Genomic DNA, 21,449 nt, shown 5'->3' on the forward strand with positions numbered 1-21,449 from the left:
CCCTGGTATACATAATTTACAATGCATGTATGAATAGCAGGCCTGCAAGTGAAGTGATGTCATGATTAGTCTTTAACTGAAAGCTTTTTGTTGGTAATCGCGAGCTGAAACTCTGTTCACAATTCTGTAATACTTCTCATGCAATCCCCTTAGACAATTATTCTATTATGTATGACTAAAGACTACTAATTTTTTTTAGCATAATGGCCTACATAGTATTCTTTAAAAGAACAACCTCCAAATGAATAATCCTTGAATGTCTGTTTAGTAGACTAATTAAGTGATCTCCGGTCGTCGAGTCGGGGAATCCCCATTGGTTTTTCCACAAGCCCGTGGTTTTTCCAAGCTTCTTTCTCATATAAAAGCATTGATCTTTTGTCACTTGGATCAGAGTACCACATGCACATCGAAGTCAACTAAAATCGTGTCAAAGTCAAAATTTCGTTTGAATCACTTTCATTATTAGTCAAACAGAACACGGTTTGAAATCAGGCATAAAGTCCTTCGTTTTTAATTGAAACAGCTGGCTTTATTGTAATCATATAAATACATTTAAAGCTTTCACCAGAGTTCAATCAGCGTTGGCTCTTTTTGCTGTCTCTCCAAACTCGGTCTACATTGAGTTTGTGGGTTTTCCCGCGGAAGGTCTAAGAGCACATTTTTTTGTCACAAGTTTCGTAATCCTGATCAATCGAGGGATCCCCATGAGTCATAGACCAAGATCTCGCGGATTACGACCAGGACCAGATCGATCGATTTAATCAGTTCATTCATCGACCGAACCTCAACAACAGTTGACCATCAAGCGGCCGTGCATGTCCAGAACACATACATCAGTTTCGGACACTTCAAATCATTCAGTTTGTACTTGAGCATCAACTGAAACTTACTTAAAACACAACACGAGAGCAGTCTATTGCTCTTTACAATCACTTCTCTTGAGTCATTAAGAGGTACCCTCAACAATCGCAGTTTGTGGACTCGAGCTTTCTTATCACCAGCTTCAAACCGTAATCAAATGCTTTCGTGGCTTGGCAAGCTGTGGTCCAAACTCTCCCGACCGGCGACAACGACTCCTGCATCGAATATGGACATGGGCGACGTCGAAAGCCCCTCATCAGTCTGGCTACCGCCACACCATCACCTTGAACGCCATCGGAGCTTCAGACGACAGCTATCGAGGAAGCTGAGTTCGCGCGCCAAACAGCTCGGTGTCTGCAACTCGACTGCCTGCGCCATTGCAGTATGTTTCATTTTGGCGTTTTTTGCGCTGATCGTGTCCTGCTTTACGTTCTATCTCTACGTCAAAAGCCATGGACTTGGGCATGAGATGGAGGTGGCAAGGGAGGCTTTCAATCCGGTAAGTTTAGTCATCTGTTGAACTGTACCCTCTTTTTTCCCTTTCCTTCTGTTCTTCCTTCTTTCCAAGCTTTAATTCTTGTAGATTAAGACTATGCCTCCTTCACTACTGGAAGATAGTATAAGGAAACTATTCATAAGTGGAGAGAGAACAAGAAGGGACAGAGAAAGTTAGGGAGTATTACCAAACAAAAAAGCAATAGAAAAAGATTGATGGGGGGGGGGACCTGCATGAATATTTACAAATTCATGTAGATATTTTCAACTCCAATTTATAATCAGCCTCAACAATCATCTGACAATGTACGCTATATAGACTCTGGTCTATTCTTATGTACATGTTCGTTATCTATGTTTATTTTATCTTTATGTTTTCATCAACTTATCCATGTTTATTCAAACATCTTTTTCATAGAAACTAGTGTTTGTATATGACTATTGATTCTTTTTTGATAGTGCTCGGAAATCTAGGCACCCTCGTAAAAGTACGTTATTTATGATTATTTTATCATGTTTTATCAACAGTTATCCATAAACATCTTTTCATAGAAACTAGTGTTTGCATAGACTGTTGATTTTTTTTGCGATAATGCTCGGAAATCTAGGCACCCTCGTAAAAGTAAAAAAATTATTGTTTACCTTCCTACATTTAGATAGATTGAATGCAATAATAGCTCTGTAAATTCCTGAATTCGGTTTATTTGTATTGTGCTCATCGGTTCAGTAAACATCGTGGAAAGAAGATGGAGTGGAAAATCCCTTATAATGTGCATCGAGCATATCGCATTGCTCAATCAGTAAATTTCCGCAATGCTTTTACGTACTATACAAAAACAAGTACACACCTAGTTACCAATAATGCATATAGCATTTCCATTCATTTGAAAGCAGACTGATGACTTGAATCGATGCTTTTTCTGTTCTACACAACGCAGTAAAAACAAAAAATAAACAACATGCGAAAAAAACAGTCAAATTGACTTGATCAGTAGTCAGCTGGGTGCAACTCATATGTCTTGCCATTTCTGGCGTATATTCTAGTCAGAAATATGAACCGATCGATGTTTTAAATTCAAACCGCATTGTTCATTTTTTTTCTAACAATGTTATTGAACAACGCGGCACTCGTGATCCAGCGTACCGTGCGTACACACGGGGTGGTTGAGGAGTTCAACCTGGGTTCAACCATAGAGATACATATCTATGGGTTCAACCCACTTCCCCCATAAATAATAAAGCACCCCTGAGAATTCACCCCCATAAATTATTTTTGAAGACCTTTCTTTTTTTTTTGCTTGTCACATTTTTTGAGGTACGAAACGACCTTAAATTTGTTGCATATCTAACCATCAATTTTTAATCACATTCGTGAATAAATCTGTGATTTATTCTGATGAAATTGAAAGCAATCCTCTCAATATTCCTCTATTTTTTTCGTTTTATTTCGTTTTAGCATTCAGCGAGTCACTACAGGGATTCACCCCCACCCCAAGTTTTCAATGGTCTCACAACAGAGATGCCACAACGTGCAGGGAATGATGACGAGGAATCAGCGAAATCAGCATACGCGCATATTGTTGGCATTAGCGATGGACCAAGGCAAAATGATGAAGATTTTGGTGAGTATCAGCAAAAAAAATGCAAATTATCGCTCTGTATTATTATTTTTTGTTTAATAATCATTGATATTTATTATAAATGTCGCAGAATTATATCTATTAAAAATACAAAGTAGAGGAGTAGTAGGTTAATACAAGTAGAAGTGGTAGGTATTTCAAGAACAAGACAAAAAACCCCATCATAATCGAACTAAAGGAAATAATATATTTATTAATATATAATAATAATTTGTGTATGCATGGAGATGGAACATAACCTTGTACTAACATAGGTGGGAGGGTTCAAAGTAATGTTCTCGAAAAGAAAAAACAGCTCTTATTCTTACTTTCAATATATTCGTATTCAAATAAAGTCGTTCATACAAATACTTCATTATCATTTCCCCCATATTATTGTAGGTTGCTTGAATATATGGAAAGTCAACACAACGCACAACGTGAAATTCTTGAGCAGTTACGGTATTGAGATCCTCGAGCCCGGCTTTTATTACGTCTATACACAAATATATTTCAGTGATCCAGAGACCGACGCTACCTACGACTCAAGAACTGGCGCCAATTTGCCCATGGTAAGTTTACTTTCCTCTGGTTTTCATCATTGTATTTATGTGGTTATAGAGGACCACCAAATTTTCAAATCTCCTTGTCATTTCTGACTTATATTTTTTTTTATAGCATTCGTTCTAAAATTTGTTGCAAAGGAATTTGGATTGCAGATGCAGATGCATTAAGCGAAATATATTTCAATGTCTTTCAATGTTAAATTGTATATTGGGAACCCTTTCTGCTTTTATCTACTCAACATCAAATTTGAAAAAAAATGAGGGATATTGCCTACTTTTTTAAAATGTAGACAATAGATTTGGCTTGGAGTAGTGTAATATTTCAGAAAACATTATCACGGTCTCCCCTCTCCTTTCCTTTTATTATTTTCTCCTTTTGGGGGGGGGCTTACCAGTGCCCCCAAGCGCCCCAATCTATTCACCAGTGACCGTATGATCGATATCATGCTTTGGATCTAGGGGATATTCTGACGAAACTATAGGGCCCCCTTTTATACCGATATAGATGATGAAGATCCATCATGATTGTGTCTTTAGAATAAATAAATAACCCAAATCATCCTTTCTTTTGTTTTATTCCATCGCAGCGATCTACAACCAATCGCAACCATGTTCCACTGATGCAGAGCGTCGCCCCGTTCAACGAATACTCGACCAAGTACCACGGCGGCGTCTTCCACCTAGAGAAGGGCGATAAGATCACCGTAAGCGTATCGGATGATGATCTCCGGATCAACACCGGTAGTGATAAGACTTTCTTCGGTGTGTTCATGCTCGGGTCAACCGTGCCAGATCATGGGGCACCAACAAAAAGATGAACTTGCCTTTGAACTCTTTCGTGCGCGTGCGCGCGGGAAGACGGATTTATTTATATAAAAAACAGTAAAATGTGAGGAAAAGAAGAATAGATTTCCTTTGTGCAATATCCAGAGTTATTTTGATATAACATGTGCCATCTAGCACAAACTATCTTATTAATATGATGCACTTTTGCTTTGCACGCGGAAATAGTATGATGGGGAATCCCCTTGAGTACTCTATTGCTCTTTAAATAATGCTCTAAAAAAAATCATGCTGAACCGGAAGGGAAGGTCATTGGGGTTATAGGGTAGTATCAAAGGACTTCTGACATGTCTGGATAAATTGCAAAGATGCAGTGTATAGGAGAGATGGAGACCAGACTTTCCCCAGAATAGAATACCTCTATGAACTGGGACATTTGTTATTAAAGGGTTTTTGTCACATTATGATGGTATACCCATTTAGATTTAAATGGGAAATAGAGCTTTAAATTTTCAAGGATTTTTTTTCTATTTTTTATTCTTTTGAAGATGGACAATGACGAGAATGTTGATAATGTTTATGACTTGTTCCTTTTTTGGAAATTAATTACAGATACCTTGTTTAGAATGAGGGGAAAACAATAAAAATGCGGATAAGTTATACAGTTTGAGAGGTTAAGCATTAGTGAGAACTTCTGAGGAGACTTGAATCTTATTTGCATTTTGAACCTGATTGTTTATTATTATGGGGTTTAACCCGTCTTAGAAACTCTCACTGTGTAACGGTGAATATTATACCTGTGATCTGATATTCAGATTTATAATTATTGTTGTATGGTTTTGTTTAAGAACGCTGTATATTTGTCAAAATCTGACAACCGTATACAGGGAAGTACAGGCTTTAAGATTCCTTTTTTTTGTCAAAATCATTTTCAAGCAGAGTAAATGAAATTGTAGTAACATTCACGTGAGCTTGGTGTCTCCATGCTTTTAATGTACATTGTATATCGTGAAGAACCATGTACCCCTCCCTGCGTACGCGCCTGGGTGAAAAAAGTAGGGTATTCATGAAAATCGCTATGAAGAATTAAAGTTTACAATGTTCATGATGATTTCAAAACATTCCAGAAGTTGGTCTGATTAAATTGCATAATTAAAAAAAAAATCATTTTTAACGGTGATCGTATATAATAATGGGGTGGCCTGTGATATAACGAGCTTTTAAATCGTGTAAATTCCGACACATCCATTTAGATGATAAATTTTTAATTATCCTGATTATAATCATGATAAAATGTGCACAGTCTTGCCAAAGTATATACTGCCGTATATATATATATGCGATGTTGTAAAAGTATCAATGAGTAAATTATTATATACACAGCGGTCAACTCTTATCAGCTATACTGTTTTGTATGAAATGTACAAAAATATTGACCAATATCATCGTGTGAAACATTGTGAAAATATACGTGTTCATTGAACATTGAGACCACTACCACTATGACCAAAAGTCATGATCATTGGTATAATCATGTATAATTATTTTGTTGTGTAAATGATTGTACATATAAAAGTTGTATATATAGATATTTTATTTTTTTGACAAGTACTAAATTTTGTGTACTCCAATTATCTATTGCTTCAATCAAGGAAATAGTCTATCTTTTAGATTAAGTTTGTTCTTACACAATCACGATCGATATTTTGAGAGAATCACCTGCATTGCACGCAAAACTGTTCGCTCAAAGCATTCACCAAATTCTTTTCACGCAAATGATAGAATAAGGGGTCTTCGTATCTCAATGAATAATTCAAAAATTATTTTTTGTTTTATTTACATGTCTGAACTCCAGCAAAAAAGAAATATTGAAGCGACCACCATAAATGACAACATTATTATTGTCGTCTGACAATATTGCTCTTTCATTCAGCTCGCCTCTAGACATGATTTCTTATTGTAAGACAGGCCGAAGAGTGGGAGTTTCAGACTCTCATCAGATCTTTCACTTCCGCATTGAATCTGTATATGCGCTCTATTATTCAAGATAATTCATGTCACGAAGATGACACTTTATGTATGTAAATCTCCTGTAAACTTATATGTATGTATACTTTTATCTTCCTGTTAGTAGTAATTTATTGAAGAGGTGTTTTTGCAATAAAAGCATGTGAAAATAAAGATAATCATTTTCTTTCCTGATATTTCTTCTCTTATGTATGATAATTAAGTAACGCACAAACATGCACTATACAGTAAGGGGGAGGAGTACAATGTAAAAATATTGGGTAATTTTTTTACAACCACGAGGGTAATCATTGAGTCATACACAGTAAAAAAAATAATTACACAACGCTGTTTACTATTAATTTTATTAACCTTACCGTAATTGTTTAAACAGTTTAAACAAGTGTTTAAATCTTAAGCAACAAAGTTTAATTTTCAAAATCTAATCTTCAATATATTAAACATGATTGTTTAAACGGTTGAACAGATACTGTAAGGTTCATAGTAAACAGCGAAACAGCGTTTTTACTGTGTACCAATTTTGTGCAATATTTTACCCAATGCGCGAAGCATAATGTCCAGTAAGGATAAAAATAAGCAGCAATTACTTTAAAATTGGCAAAATTTTCATCACACTGGATAAATAAAAATGGAGCACTTTTACCCAATATTTTTTTAGAGTGTAACAGCCTCTAATACACAACAACAATAATAATAGAAAAGGTGAGTAGGAAATAGGGAAAATAATGCAATAAAAAGCGCTGAAAATATTGTGCTGCAAGTGTAAACTAACCGCCCCTCATGAATTCCTAAGCATTTGGAAAATATAGGAGAAAGGAGAAGCAAAACAAAAAAGGGCAGACTATCAAAAAGAGAGGTATGGGGTCGTGTAAAACTATAACGCTCCGCCCCTTTCATTCAATAAAAAGGATGACGTCACCTTTAAGTGGTCTCTTGCACCCCCCCCCCTTCCCATCAACATACCATGGCGCCGCCCCTTATATTATGCGTTGGGTCGTTTAACTATACTACCCCTGAAAGTGCATTAGCCGATTATGCTCCTTTGCCCCTCCCATTAGTATTAAACTGATTTTATGCCCCCTTGATATTAACGTCGGCTTCCTGCAAGAAGGGACTTAAGGATAATTTTTACGATTATTTTCTTATCATGCCCTTTTTAATTTGCTGATACTTTCGAGTTTTACTTGAAATTTCGAAATAATTTTTGCACCATTGCAGGGCCTATATACGATGTAGTCTTTCAATATTTGAAACAAACAACAACAACAAATAGAAAAAAATGCACCTCGGTCGATAACTGAGACTTTGGATGTATATGGTACAATCTCAGGTACAAGTTTCCGAATAGCATACCCATAGGGGCGGCGATCCCGGCGTGGGGCGGGGAGTGCTCAATCCCTTATTTTGCACATGCAGCGTCCTATGGGAGAGGGTCGTCTCGCCCCACCCCACACCCCTCCCAGAGGGACCAAACAAAATATCTTACGAAATAATCGCGCATGGTCATAACGGTTCTCATTTTAATATTTTCATTCAAACTTGGTCATATAATCTTGATTGGAATCATAGTGCAATGGTTATTAGGTCAAGTACGTTTCAGGATTAGATTATTTTGTAATCCGCTCGTATATAAGAGGCGGCTTCGAAGAAATGAAGATGATAAAGATAAAATCATGAACAAAGTATAGAGTCTATAATTGGCCAAAACTATTTAAACGCATGATAATTATGGTTGTACAGGGTGTATTCTGTAAACTTAGGGGGAGGGGGGCAGAGAGAGATGAAATAGAGAAGGAATGAAAGATATATAGGAAAAGGATAGGGAATAATGAAATAGTGCACACTCTAAAAAATATTGGGTAAAAGTGCTCCATGGGGGTAATTATGTGTCCAACCAACACTTGGCATTTCTCTGGGGCATTTTTTATTTATCCAGTGAATTTTGCCCATTCTATAGTAATTTCTGCTTATTTTTTAACCTTCCTGGGCAATATGCTCCCCGCATTGGGTAAAATACTGCCCCAAATTGGTTGGACACATAATTACCCTCGTGGTGGTAAAAATTTTACCCAACATTTCTTATAGTGTATCTGAAAGCGCTCGCTCCCTTCGTTTGAGGTAATATCATATGGGACGTTACATACTATTCTTTAAAAGTAATTTGAGTGACATTTATGTTTAATGTGAGGTTGTGGATTGCCAAAGATACACAGCTGAATTTCTCTCTGAGTCAGTTAAGAGGACACTTTCATATATCATGGTATGGTCCAAAATAAAAATATATATTAAAAAAGTGTATGGAAAAAATCCGATTCAAAATTGTAAAAAGTTGTAAAAAGAAAATCCACTACTTCCTCTGCATCTTTGAATTATTTTCATGAACATTTGCCCTTTTTAGGTTTACGAGCTTGTCGTTTTCTTAGAAATCTGCGCGCCATGCCCCCCACCCCCTCTAGAAATAATACAGCCATGCATGTGCCCCCCTTTGAAGGACGATGCAATTATTTTCTCTTTCATTTCAGTTTCAAAAATTTGATATTCAGGATATTAGAGCCCTCAAACTTTCATTATACAGAAGCTCGTTGAGCGGAAGCTCGACATTACTCTGGGCTTGTTGGAGATCGAGAGTGACGTAACAAAACTTGAAAGTTTGATGTGCTAATTCATGTTAAGTAGGCTTCTATTCCATGTATTTCATTGATCATAAAAACTACACGTGTATAAACAATTAAATGTAATGAAATAATACAAGAAAATATACAACAAATGTTTTTATGGGAATTGGGGACGACAAAAAATGCCGGAAGCTTTATAAAACGCCCGACACCTGCAAAAAGAGTAAAAACAAATTGTATATAATTATGACAGAATGAAAACATCAATAAATAAACAACAGACGGATGGAGGGGGGAAAGTAATGATAATCAAAGAAGATAATGGTTAAAACAACAAGTAGCTCAATCAAAATCATGCGTACAAACTAAAAAGATGGGACTTGAATTACTTTTTCAACTCTTAGGATATTATTCCAAACTTTGGGACCTTTAAAATAAATTCATTTTAAAGGAATAAAATAAAATGACATGCAAAAGATAAATAATTATAATAAAAAAATAATAATAAAAATAGAAATGGGCCAAGCATAGAACCCTGGGGCACTCCGCATTTACAAGGGTCACTGGCGAAGGCAAGGTCGCACACAGGGGCCATGCGGTCTCCATGTTGATTGAAGAAAAATAATCACTACAAACAAACAAAGAAACACAATGATAATGAGGAAAGTAGAAAAAGAATATTTGATTTGATTTATTGATTTTTTTTCACAACTGAACATATAATATGATAAACATAACATAACAAGGTCAAATTACTACAAGACATAATATAACTGCTTTATGTAAATGTGTTTTAATACTGCATCGTGGGATAAAAGGGTTGGGCTAAATTCACTGGTGATAACATACACGTGGCCTTTCCACTTCAATGTGACATAATTTTGTTATATGTGTGCGTGTAATTGAAATGATAAGTTTTACTTGAGAAAACAGAAAAATATATATTCGGTTGATACTCTCCCTCGCAATCATAATATAGCTTCACTACAATATTTAACTGAATACCATGTTATGAGTATACAGAATGCTGCTATGTTTCGCTGGTATGGCAAATTGTCTCATTCGGTCGCTACTTTCCCTCGCACAAAGATGCCATCCACTTGGTTGTTATACACCCAAATGGTGTTTTTATAAATAATAAAATATTATTTTCACTGGTGAAAACAACGAAAATAACCTTCGATTCCATACTTTATTTAAAACAACTGACCCTGTTTAAAAAATATAAAATACTGGGTAAAGCAACAATTTTTCTTCTTTCTTTCTTTTTTTTGGCTCGGTTGCTGAGCTCTTTCACAATGATATCGAAGAAAAAGAAGAACAAGAACAAGACGAAAGAAGAAGGAAACAATCTTTAGAGATGAAAAACATTTTCTAAAAACGGTGGAAATAGATATCTTAGTAAATTAGAAAAGGCCTAATATAGGCACTATAAGGAAATATAACTGTTCATGTGAAGTGGACTAGAGAAGACAATGAAGTCAAGAATCTGTAGGGTCTACATGTGAAGGAAGGAAATGAATTGATAAAGTCACTGGATCAACAATGTCAATTATGTACAGTCAAATTGAAGACAAATCTTCAGACAATAAAAATAAAAAATAAACTTTTGTTTGAAGATTGTAAAGTGTTGTCTTTCATCTATTCATTAATTTCATTAATTCACAAAATTGAAAAAAACAGGACAGCAAAAACGAAACATTTCATTCTGACATTTTTTTTATCCTGACTTTCTTTACATGCAAACTAAAAGGCAAAACACTTTTCTTTCATATTTGGACTATAATGTATTGGCAAACCAAAAGAAAAAACATCCAATTCCCCTTCCTTTCAATAACTGACTTTCTAATTTTAACCTGACTGACTTCCTGTTTATCAGTATTAAACACAATAATGAATGTTATTAATAGCGAAAGTAATTAACACAAATGAAAAGCTCACTTAACACACGCATCCCTATCCATCATTACAATAGTGATATCGATCGGAGCGTATCCTGGTTCGCGACGTCACTAACGCAGGGATCAAAATCGACTTAAGTATCGAATCCTGATTTTGATTATATTAGGAAATCCAACAACGAGTTCACAGCGATAAAAGGGAAATCGATCAAAAACATCCTGAAAAAGGATCAATAAATTATAAACTAATTGGTTTCCTTTATGGGTTTTAGTGCCAAAGATATCGAAAAGAGAATAAAAAGATCGTTACGAATTTTATTTTTGAGGGTTTTTAGTGTTTTTTTTCTCACAATAAATGTCTCTTTCGGGGAGGGAGTAGGACAAACTCTAAACTCCCGTTGATTCGAATAAAATAAACGAGCTGTTGCCGTATTTAAAATATTCAGCATTTTGTTTTCACTGGATTTTTAAAATTTATCACCACAAATACAAAGTCTATATTACAAAAACGAAGAAAAAAAGGAGGAGGAGGACGAGGAGAAAAAGAAGAATAAGGAGAAGAGAATAATAAGAAGAAGAAGAAAAAGAAGGAGGAGGAGAAGGAGACGGAGAAGAAAGGAAAGGAAAGGGAGAGAAAGAAAGAAAGAACAATTAAAAAGAAAAAAAAGTAACGAAAACATAATCTATGTTAATGTTCAAATTTAGACGCATACATTCGTAATTCCGAAGCTTCCTATTTCCGACGGTTCGTTAGTCCGGAAACGAAATGAGAATCGTAATTCCGAACAGGCGCGGATCCAGGAGGGGGCCGAGCCGGCCCCGGCCCCCCCCCCCCTATTTTTTGACAACCTGCAGAAAAAAAGTTTACTCTTTACCTTGATAGAAACTACGAAAAACAGAAAGAAAAGTAAGAAAGAGGTATTTTACCCATGATGTGTAATTTACAGCCTCGTAACGACCGGCCCGACCCCGAAAGGAAACAAAAAAAAAAGTGAGGGGGAAGAATTGGAAAGTAGACTTTATATAAAAAAAAAATCGCTCGCGCTTCGCGCTCGCATTGCCTGTGTAATGAATCCCATTCAAGAGGGTTAAATGACACTAATATGTATAAAATATATCCAGTTCTGATATCAATTTGCACACAATTTTCGAGCACATCAAGCATTTATTATTTTGTTTGATTTACACAAATTGTTAATGTGTATCAAAATGTTCGGCTCGCGCTGCGCGCTCGCATTATTTAATTTGTGAGATACCTATGCTCTTTGGAAATTCTTACCAAAATTTGTCAAAATGCTCCTTTATCATGTCAGTATATCAAAAATTTAAGCTCATGCTTCGCGATCTCATTTAATTGTTTGAGACACACAGCTTGTTTATTTAAATAAAAACGCTCTTAGACTCATTTTTTTCAGGTCGGAATATCAGAAATTTTGAGCTCGCGCTTCGCACTTTCATTATTTATTTGGTGATACTTGTATCCTCTTCAATAATCACTAAAAACAGTCCTAATTGAGTCACTTTTCACGTTACTATATGATAAAATTTCGGCTCGCGCTTCGCGCTCGCATTGTTTAGTTGGATACTTATCTTTGTTCATGATTATAAGAACTGCTCTGAATCTTCAGTTCTAAGGACATAAAATATCAAAGATTTTTAGCTCGCGCTTCGCGCTCGCATTATATGTTAAGACCACATGAGATACCTTCTATTATTTATAGCAATAAAAACTAACATATACTTAAAACTTCAGTCTTTAGTTAGGACTACCCCCTGAAAAACCAAAAAAAAAGCCAGATTGTAGCGGCCAATCGAGAAAAATGTTGATCAAAATATTTTTCGGCCCCCCCCCCCTATTGGCGAAAGCTGGATCCGCCCCTACCGAAGGTGCGTTAATCCGAAAACGAAATGATTAACGAACCTAATTTCGTTTTCGGACTTATGAACCTTTGGAACAAAGAACCTTATTTCATTTTCGGATTAACGAACCTTCGGAACAACGAACCTTATTTCGTTTTCGGATTAATGAACCTTCGGAATAACGCCACAAATGTTCGGATTAACGAACCCTTTTACACTTTCGGATTAACAAACACCGATGTAAAGGCAATGTACGTGTTTCGGAATTACGAAGTGTAACCAAATTTAGATAAAAATTTCCCACTCCAACTAAAATGTCAAATTATGAGAGACGCATTTCACAATTGCTAACTGATACGTTAGTCATTAAATGAAACTTAATTTATCATAAATCTTACTTTCAGTCATGAAATTACTTGTTCTTTTCTCAAGAGCAATTATCGTTTAAGGATTTGCTGTCATATTAATTTCTTTATCCTGATGGCCTTAGAGATGATACTTCAAACGAACCTTCACCCTCCTCTGCGATTCGTAATTCTTCTTATTGTAATTACATGAATATCTTGAAAACCAAGAAAATTAGAGAAAAAAAAACACAAAAAACCAGCGGTAATGAAACTTTTCAAGCATGTATAAGAGAGTGACTCAATTGTATTTTAAAATCAATTTTCAATCGTTGCTCGAGTGGATACTTCCGTGTCAGATGCGAAAAATTTGAATAAACTTTGATCCAAACCTTTGAATGTTGAAAACAAATTAATGAAGTATTGCTCTGAATTTTAAGGGGAGGATGGGAGCAAAGGGAGCGAAAGAGGGAGAGAAAAGGGGAGGAGGAAGAGATATTTACATATGAATCCATAAATTCTTAGAGGTGACTAGATGAATGGTGGGGAATACATTGAAATCCTTAAATATTTAATTTTCACATTACAAAATGTATAACTATTTTATTGTTTTCCATGTCAAGTACTATAGGGATTGATGAAATTCACTAAAAATAGAAGAAAATGTGCTACCACACTTCACACGATTATATTCATATATTTTAAATTCATTTTGACTTTTAATGCAGAAACTCCTGCAGACCTTTTTTTTTAAAGGATCGCCTTACACGCAGACCAACTCGCAACAGAGCTCTTATTTGTTTGTGTTTTTTGTGTGGCTTGTGAGGGAAACGAACATTTCAACTATTATTATGTGTTATGATATCATCCTTGGACTAATTATTGGTATGTTTCACATTACCCTTTTTATTGTAAATAATATGTATGGTTAAACACGCGGTAATATGTTATTTATTGCATTCAGTGTGTGATATATGCGTACTTTTTATAATTACACTGTTTTAAGACATTTTTGATATTGTATATCCATGTGCAATTCAGTCTTTGTAACTGCGATTCATGATACAATAAATACCATACAATACGATACTTACGTTTGGACCTGGGTTATATAGGCATACCCCTACACACCCCTCCCTCCGCTAATGTGTACCATGTATTCATTCTTTGATTTTTATAAAAATCAATTATTGGGCCAGTTGACGAAATTCCGTGCGTTGAAGCCGAGTGTGAAAACCAGAAAGATTATTGTAATTTATTGAATTTGTATACCTATATGGGGAATACCCGCAAGTCACGTGATCAACACACCTTATTGCTCGAAGGAAGGATTCTTGATGAAATAAACAGGAAAATAGAAATGCAATAAATGCACACGTATTATATAACATTCATGTTCACACCGTTCAAAATGTGTTCAGTCACTGCTCAGTGAAATGCATATTTTTTTCTTGAAATGAATTATGCGGGCTACATATTCTGCTGAGCTCAAGAAAGAATGAAAAGAAAACTTTAAAAAGATTGGATAAAGAAAGTGAATGTCATTCAAATCCGTTTGATGATGATGATGGTGATGATTATATAGCGCCATTTATCTGTATAAAAAAATCAAAAGCGCCGACTCCGGCTCCCCAATAATGTAACACACATTATTCACAAAGTTGCTGGAGAAGATGGGTCTTTATAGTTTAGATTTGAAGGTCTCGATAAAGTTACAATTACGAAGTTGGATTGGTGGAGAATTTGATTCTAAGTTAGGCTTGACAAGTGTTTTGCTTATGGAATGACTGAAAGGAAATACCCACATTGTAAATTATTGTGAAATGATTACACCGATATAGATACTGAACATTACATCAATAAATCATTACTCATTGTTAGCTTCACGCTCTGTGCATTTATAAATTACCCTTTACGTCATTGCCTGATTCTTGTGAAGTCAAGTTTAACTTAGACCACGGTCTAACTCTGTGCTAAAATTATGGGCAGTCAAAAGTTCGAAAATTCTGTTTATATTATATATTTCTTATCATGTTAACTTTTTTGTTTCCTTTTGCTTTCATAATGAAGAAATGTACTTCGGACATTCCCTGACAATTAACAATTTGGGTGTCATAATTATGAGTTCATAAATTGAATGTGTACTGTTAGGGATTTGTGCTCCAATCGGCTCTCCTTAGTAAAACCATAACTTTAAACCAGGGTTTAATTCAAACCCGAATTCAGACTACGGGCCATTCGGGGGAGAGTTTCATCAACATTTTTGTCTGACAAGTTGTCAGATCTGACATCTTTCCTTGATTCTGATTGGCTGAGAGGTATGGTTACTATGGTAATTGTCGGATAAAACAGGACTTGTCGGACAAACTCCCTTCATGAAACGCTCCCCAGATCATAAGCAGGGGAGTTGTTTCACAAAGCAGCGATTTTCACAGACCTAATTAGTTCTGAACCAATCAGATGTCAGTATTTCAACATATTTTGTTTCACGAAATACTTCCCATATCTTTATTGTGCATATCACATTTATTTCAGTCTCTTTTGAATGAGTTAAGGGTAAATGAGTGTTACAAAGAAGGGGATTAGGGGGGGGGGGTAATGTAAACCTAAAAACGTGATCCCCCAGAAAAAATGAAATAAATAAAAAAAGTAATGTAGGTCGAGACCTATATGCAAAATTTTGACCAAAAAATGATAGATAAAATAAACTTTAAATTGAATTGAAATTTGAAAGAGACCTACAATACAAAAGTTTGAGAAAAATTTGATGACAAATGAAATAAAATTACAAATTTAATTGAAATTTGAAAGAATCATACTTGAAATGCTGGATTATATGATGTAAGTTTGATTTAGATCATGACGCAAAGTAACTCGAGACATTACTTTTTCCATGAACGTTGTGAATTGGAGAGATATGGGTGTCTAAAAAACCTAGTCTATGATTATGAGTGGGAAATGTGTTTAAAAGTGAAGGAGTGGGAGAAAGTGAGTGGGAAGAAAAGGAGAGAGGGGGGCGGGGGAGGAGAATGAAAGAAAAGCGGACATACATACGTACACACATACAGACATACTGACCGACATAGACATTAAGACAGGTAGAGCGGGAGACATACAGAGAGGAGCCATATAGGATAAAGAGAGAAAATAATACATGCAAATGTCAGTACAGAATCAGGGAAAGAGAGAGATAGAGGCCCGTATTCTGAAGTCAGGTTTAAAGGTAAATGCTAGTTTTGGTAACGATATCAAAATGAGTTCGTACAGAATCCAATGAAATGACCACCAAAGTGTCTGCTTGTATAAATAAAACGCATGTGCCAAAGGATTCTGGAGGAAATTGTGTAATTGCTGAGAAATCAGCAAATAAGCACAGGATTCGGGTAGAGCGTCGGGCCCGACGCTCTAAGCAACATTGTTCCACGTGCGCTTATGTGTTGGGGATCTTCGGTGTGAACATTTTTCAGCGTAGATTTCAAGATTTCACAAAGTTCAGTTAATGTAACTGTACCAGATCTAGATCCTCGATGATATACTGACAATTAAGCCTTGTTTTACAGACTTTCTCATGAAATCAGTGTTTACTGCAACTACTGGAATTTCTCTTTAACTTAGACCACAGTCTAACACTGCAGAGCTAAAATTGTGGGGAGCCAACTTTAAACAATTCTGTATATATTGTATATTTATCATGTTTACTATTTTGTTTCCTTTTGCTCTCATAATGAAGAAAAAATACTTCAGTTATCATTCCCAGAAAGTTATGAACAATTTGGGTGTCGTATGAGTTAATAAATGGAAAGTGCTGTACTGTTTAGGATTTGTGCCCCCATTGGCTCTCCATAGTTAAAACAAAACTTTAAACCAGGGTTTAGTTTAAACCCGAGTTCAGAATACGGGTCAGTGTGTTCGATGAAGAGAGGGGATGAAAAAAAGATTCTGTCTTTGAGGAAACAAGGAAATAGAGATAAAGAAACAAACATATTATATATGCATGAACAATATTAACAAGCAATGTTTAAATGGACCCCCTCCCTCTCCCTCTCTTATGCTCCCCCTATATATTATGTTGCAACATAGGGGAAATCATACCTTCATCTACAGTATAAAGGCAAGGTTGATAATACCAGCATAAAAATAAAATCAAATGTAAAATAGATCTATTCTCGACTGTACGCAGTCAAACTGTAGCATGCCTCGACCATTGCCAGACCTGAATATATATTACACACTAAACTTCTAAGATGTTTAAATAATGGTTGCCTTAACTTGCCTATACATACTTGGAATTCTTCACCATCACCTTGATATGGCAAAGACGAATAAGATTCTTTCCCCTACTGCAGAGTGCAGACCAACCTTCTTCAACAAAATGAATTCTTAGAAGGAAAAAAAAAGTATCTTTTGACTAAAAAAAAGATGATTTTTTTTTAATTTGTCTCAACGTAATAATCGCCAGCCTGTTCTAGTAAAAAAACATGTGAAATGACTCACTTGAAAACTTGAAAATTCGCCATTTTAAACATGTGCTCGCAGGCAAGAATTTACTTGTTCTTTCCATGTAACAAGTTAATGGCCCGACAGTGATTTTTACCAGTCTGGGACCGTCGAACCGGCGCTAGTGTCGGACGCCGTGTATAATACATACTACATGATTGGAAATTTATAAAATAGCAACAAATTATTCAAAAAAAGTATTGGCGTATTCGTAGCAAAAAAAAGAGGAACAAATACTCTAAAAAGGGAATGGTTGGCATGTCTGCTACTGTATGAAAACTTGTCTTTAGTTTTAAGTTGATCCTCTACATCCAAATGGTTCTATAGTTATTGTAAGAACGAAAACCAGACAGACTGACGAACAGACAGATTGAAAAACATTACAATGCTTCCAGCCATCACCTACATGTATCATAGAGGGCGTGAGATATGAAAATCTAGCTACTCATCACACATAATGAAATACCACAAAAAAATACAATACATGGACAACAATAATTTCAATGCATAAATATACATAATACATGTACATTTTAATGGCTAGTTCGGTCATCATATTTTTTCTCTTCTTTCAGAACAAAAATGAAAGCCATATTTTACTGCAAATGTTTGTACAAAGCTTGTTCATATACACTATGTACAACAATTAAGGAAAATCGATTTGAATTGAAGGACAATACAATGCCAATAGGCTACTCTTGTTGAAGTTTACAATCAGAAAAGGTAACAGATAACATTGGAACACACCATCAGAAAGTCAAGTTGTTAACAATACTATGAAGAAATTTGCTTTGCAACTAATTGTGATACAATAAAGGGAATTTTCATATTTTCAAAATGTACGGCTTTGGATTTGTTCAATTGTCTTTTTGTGCAGTCAAACTCAGTGTTCCATCATGTTTAAACAAGTTTATGAATATCTTGAATACTTAGTGTCCCAAAAAAAAATTGTAGCATTAGTACTGCTCAAGAAGAACACCCTCCCCCAATTAGAAAAAATATGAAAATTTAAAAAAGAAAAAGAAATATATAGTTAACAGGAAATGTGTGTAGGTTATAATTTACTGAAATATGCTGGTTTGAGATTCACACTGCACTGAAATAATTCAAAATGATCAGCTGATAATAACATTTTTTATAGAAATTGTGCATTTGTTATAACTAGAATTTATGAAATACCCCAGTCACATTTCCCCTACAGCGGCTGTACAGCGAGTCGAAAACAACCATTTTAACATTTATTTTACCAGCTACACATAGGTGGTTTGAATAAAACAGCTGTTTTGACTCACATTACTGTAGGGGAAATTGCAGCATAAGTGAATTATTACTAGTTTGATGCATTGCCTACCACTAGATTTTAATATCTGATGTTTAGATTTCTAGGAAATTAAATTGTTACATAGATTAAACTGCCCATGTAATATAACAAACAGCCTAAAACATGCATTTACAATGCAAAAGAATACTCTGAGTTGCAAATATTTGATCTAAAAAATAAATTTGATTTGTTGACAAACAATTTCAAAATTTGACATTTGAAAATAAAATGATTAATTGCATAATAATGATACATTTTATCAATGAAAATTGGACTCGATCAAATACAAATATATAAATGAATAGGTGGGACTATGGAAAAGAATCGGGAGGCAAGTGGGACTGAACAATATGAAAAACATTGTGACACTGAAACTTCAAATAGATAAAATCAGTTCGTACTCTGAACCCAGGTTTACTTTAAACTCTGGTCTAAAGGTGTAGTTTAACTATGGATAGCCAATTGTGACAGGTGTCTCTAACAGTACAAGTTCAATTTGTCGGCTCATTTGACACTTATAACAGTCACAACCAACTGAGAATAATTACTGAAATAGCTTTCTTCGCCATTAAAACATGAGGAGAGAGCCGAGTAGAGATAGAAAACACATAATGTAAATGCAATTTTGACATATTTGGCTTCCCATAATTTAAACAGTTACTCGACTTCAGAATATGGGTCAATGGCTCAATTAAATTTGCAAAAAGGTTGGGTCCTGTTTACCCGACCAAGAATTTTACAATAATTTTCACAAAACATCGGGTAAACTAGACCTGACCTTTCGGGAATTTAGATGGCCCTTTTCTTGAATGGTCGAAGGACGCGAGTGCCTGACCCAATTCGACAACCCGACGTGATGACACTAGCATCTGCAATCTTAGCTGAACAAAGTGGTAAGGGAACGTTGTCGATTTAACTCAGGAATCCTTAGTGACTGACAATTTCCCAGTTTAAAGGGATGGTCCGGGCTGAAATTATGCATAGCTTGATAAATAGAGTAGAATTCACTGAGCAAAATGCCAAAAATTTCAACAAAATCAGATAACAAAGTTATTAAATTTTAAAGTTTAGCAATATTTTGTGAAAAACAAGAATATCCATTAGGTAGGCTGATGATGTCACATCTCTACTTGTTCTTTTGTATTTTATTATACAAGTATGAAATTAGGTTTATTCAAAAAATTGGATTGATAACTGATTTAGTGCATATTTATTGCTGCAACTTATTTCATTATAAGGGAGACATATTATCCACACAAGTATGAAATAATGAAAAAATTATGATTTTATGTCATAAAATGAGAAAACGGAAAGTGGGGATGTGACATCATCAGCTCACCAAATGAATATTCATTTTTCACAAAATATTGCTTAACTTTAAACTACAACGACTTTATTATCCAATTTTGTTAACCCTAAATAGACTGGGCTACTTCGATGCCTAAAAAGACTGGGGGGGGGCTGATTCAGCCCCCCCTTATGATCTCGGCCGTTGATCGCGTGATCGCGACGAAAATTGGCACACGCGTTACCCATGGCATTATCTACAAAACTATAACATCAAATTCTGCAAAAAATCTCATGTCTCATTAATTATGCTAATTTATGCATAAAATCATAAGTTTGCTCTAATTAATAAAATAATGCCCCTGAAATGCTAATTTTTGTTTCACATATTCTAGATAGGCATCTGATCAAATTGATTTAAAAAAAATTTCAAAATCAAATTTATTTTCTTATGTATTCTATTGTTTTCTAAATTTCTTATGTATTTCTTTGTTTTTCGACTTTTTGTTTTTTATTGTTTTTTCAATGGAAATTGTCGGGGACTTTATTTTGACCATAAACAAGATAAAATTAATTGATTTTAAGCAGTAAAAGGAAAAATAATGAAACATTTATGAATTTTGGCTAAGAACACTATTTGCATTGGATTTGTACACAAATTCACGTTTTTGAGTAATTTTGGGTCTGCATGCACTTACGAAACGTTGCGTAATTTTGGAACCGCGTACCCGGGGGTCATAATTTTGGTCTCAAAAGTTGCGCGAGACTTGAAAGTAAAAAGTCAGCGAGCGACGCGGTCAAAATATTTCGCGCAGTGGATTTATCGCGAAAAATGTTGAGGGGGGGCTGAATCAGCCCCCCCAGTCTTTTTAGGGTTAAAATTTTCGGCAATTTGCTCAGTGAATTCTACTCTATGTATTAAGATATAAATATTTTCGGCCCGGACCATCCCTTTAACATTAAATTGTTAATGTTCATGGCTGACAATCAGCCACATGGCGGTTTTTACATCTCGCAATTGCAGAATAATCAGCATGTTACATGTATAATATTATGCAGTCCGAGAAGTCAAATCAAAACTAAATACCGGTACATAAATCCAAGAGTGCAGAGCAAAAGCTATTTTGGTCGCATGACCACATTCTACATGTATTTCCAGATAAGGAACCACATTGACTGATCCATTATCTTGACCTATTCCATTGTAGTGGTTTTTATTCCTAGCTAACAGGAAGAAACAATCACTTTCCAATCATTTCTCAGAAAGGTGAT

The 21,449-nt window shown here is 35.2% G+C and overlaps 1 protein-coding gene across 1 annotated transcript; it reads left to right on the forward strand.

Moving 5' to 3' along the window:
* The first annotated feature begins 360 nt into the window (after positions 1–360).
* Positions 361–6,508, forward strand: LOC121429931 (tumor necrosis factor-like). The gene is made up of 4 exons (XM_041627191.1): positions 361–1,360; positions 2,813–2,978; positions 3,378–3,547; positions 4,129–6,508. Exons 1-4 carry the CDS (start codon positions 1,019–1,021, stop codon positions 4,357–4,359), a joined length of 909 nt encoding a protein of 302 aa, XP_041483125.1. The 5' UTR covers positions 361–1,018; the 3' UTR covers positions 4,360–6,508.
* Positions 6,509–21,449: the final 14,941 nt, after the last annotated feature.

This window comes from Lytechinus variegatus, chromosome 16 (genome assembly GCF_018143015.1).
Source record: "Lytechinus variegatus isolate NC3 chromosome 16, Lvar_3.0, whole genome shotgun sequence".
Classification (NCBI taxonomy): domain Eukaryota; kingdom Metazoa; phylum Echinodermata; class Echinoidea; order Temnopleuroida; family Toxopneustidae; genus Lytechinus; species Lytechinus variegatus.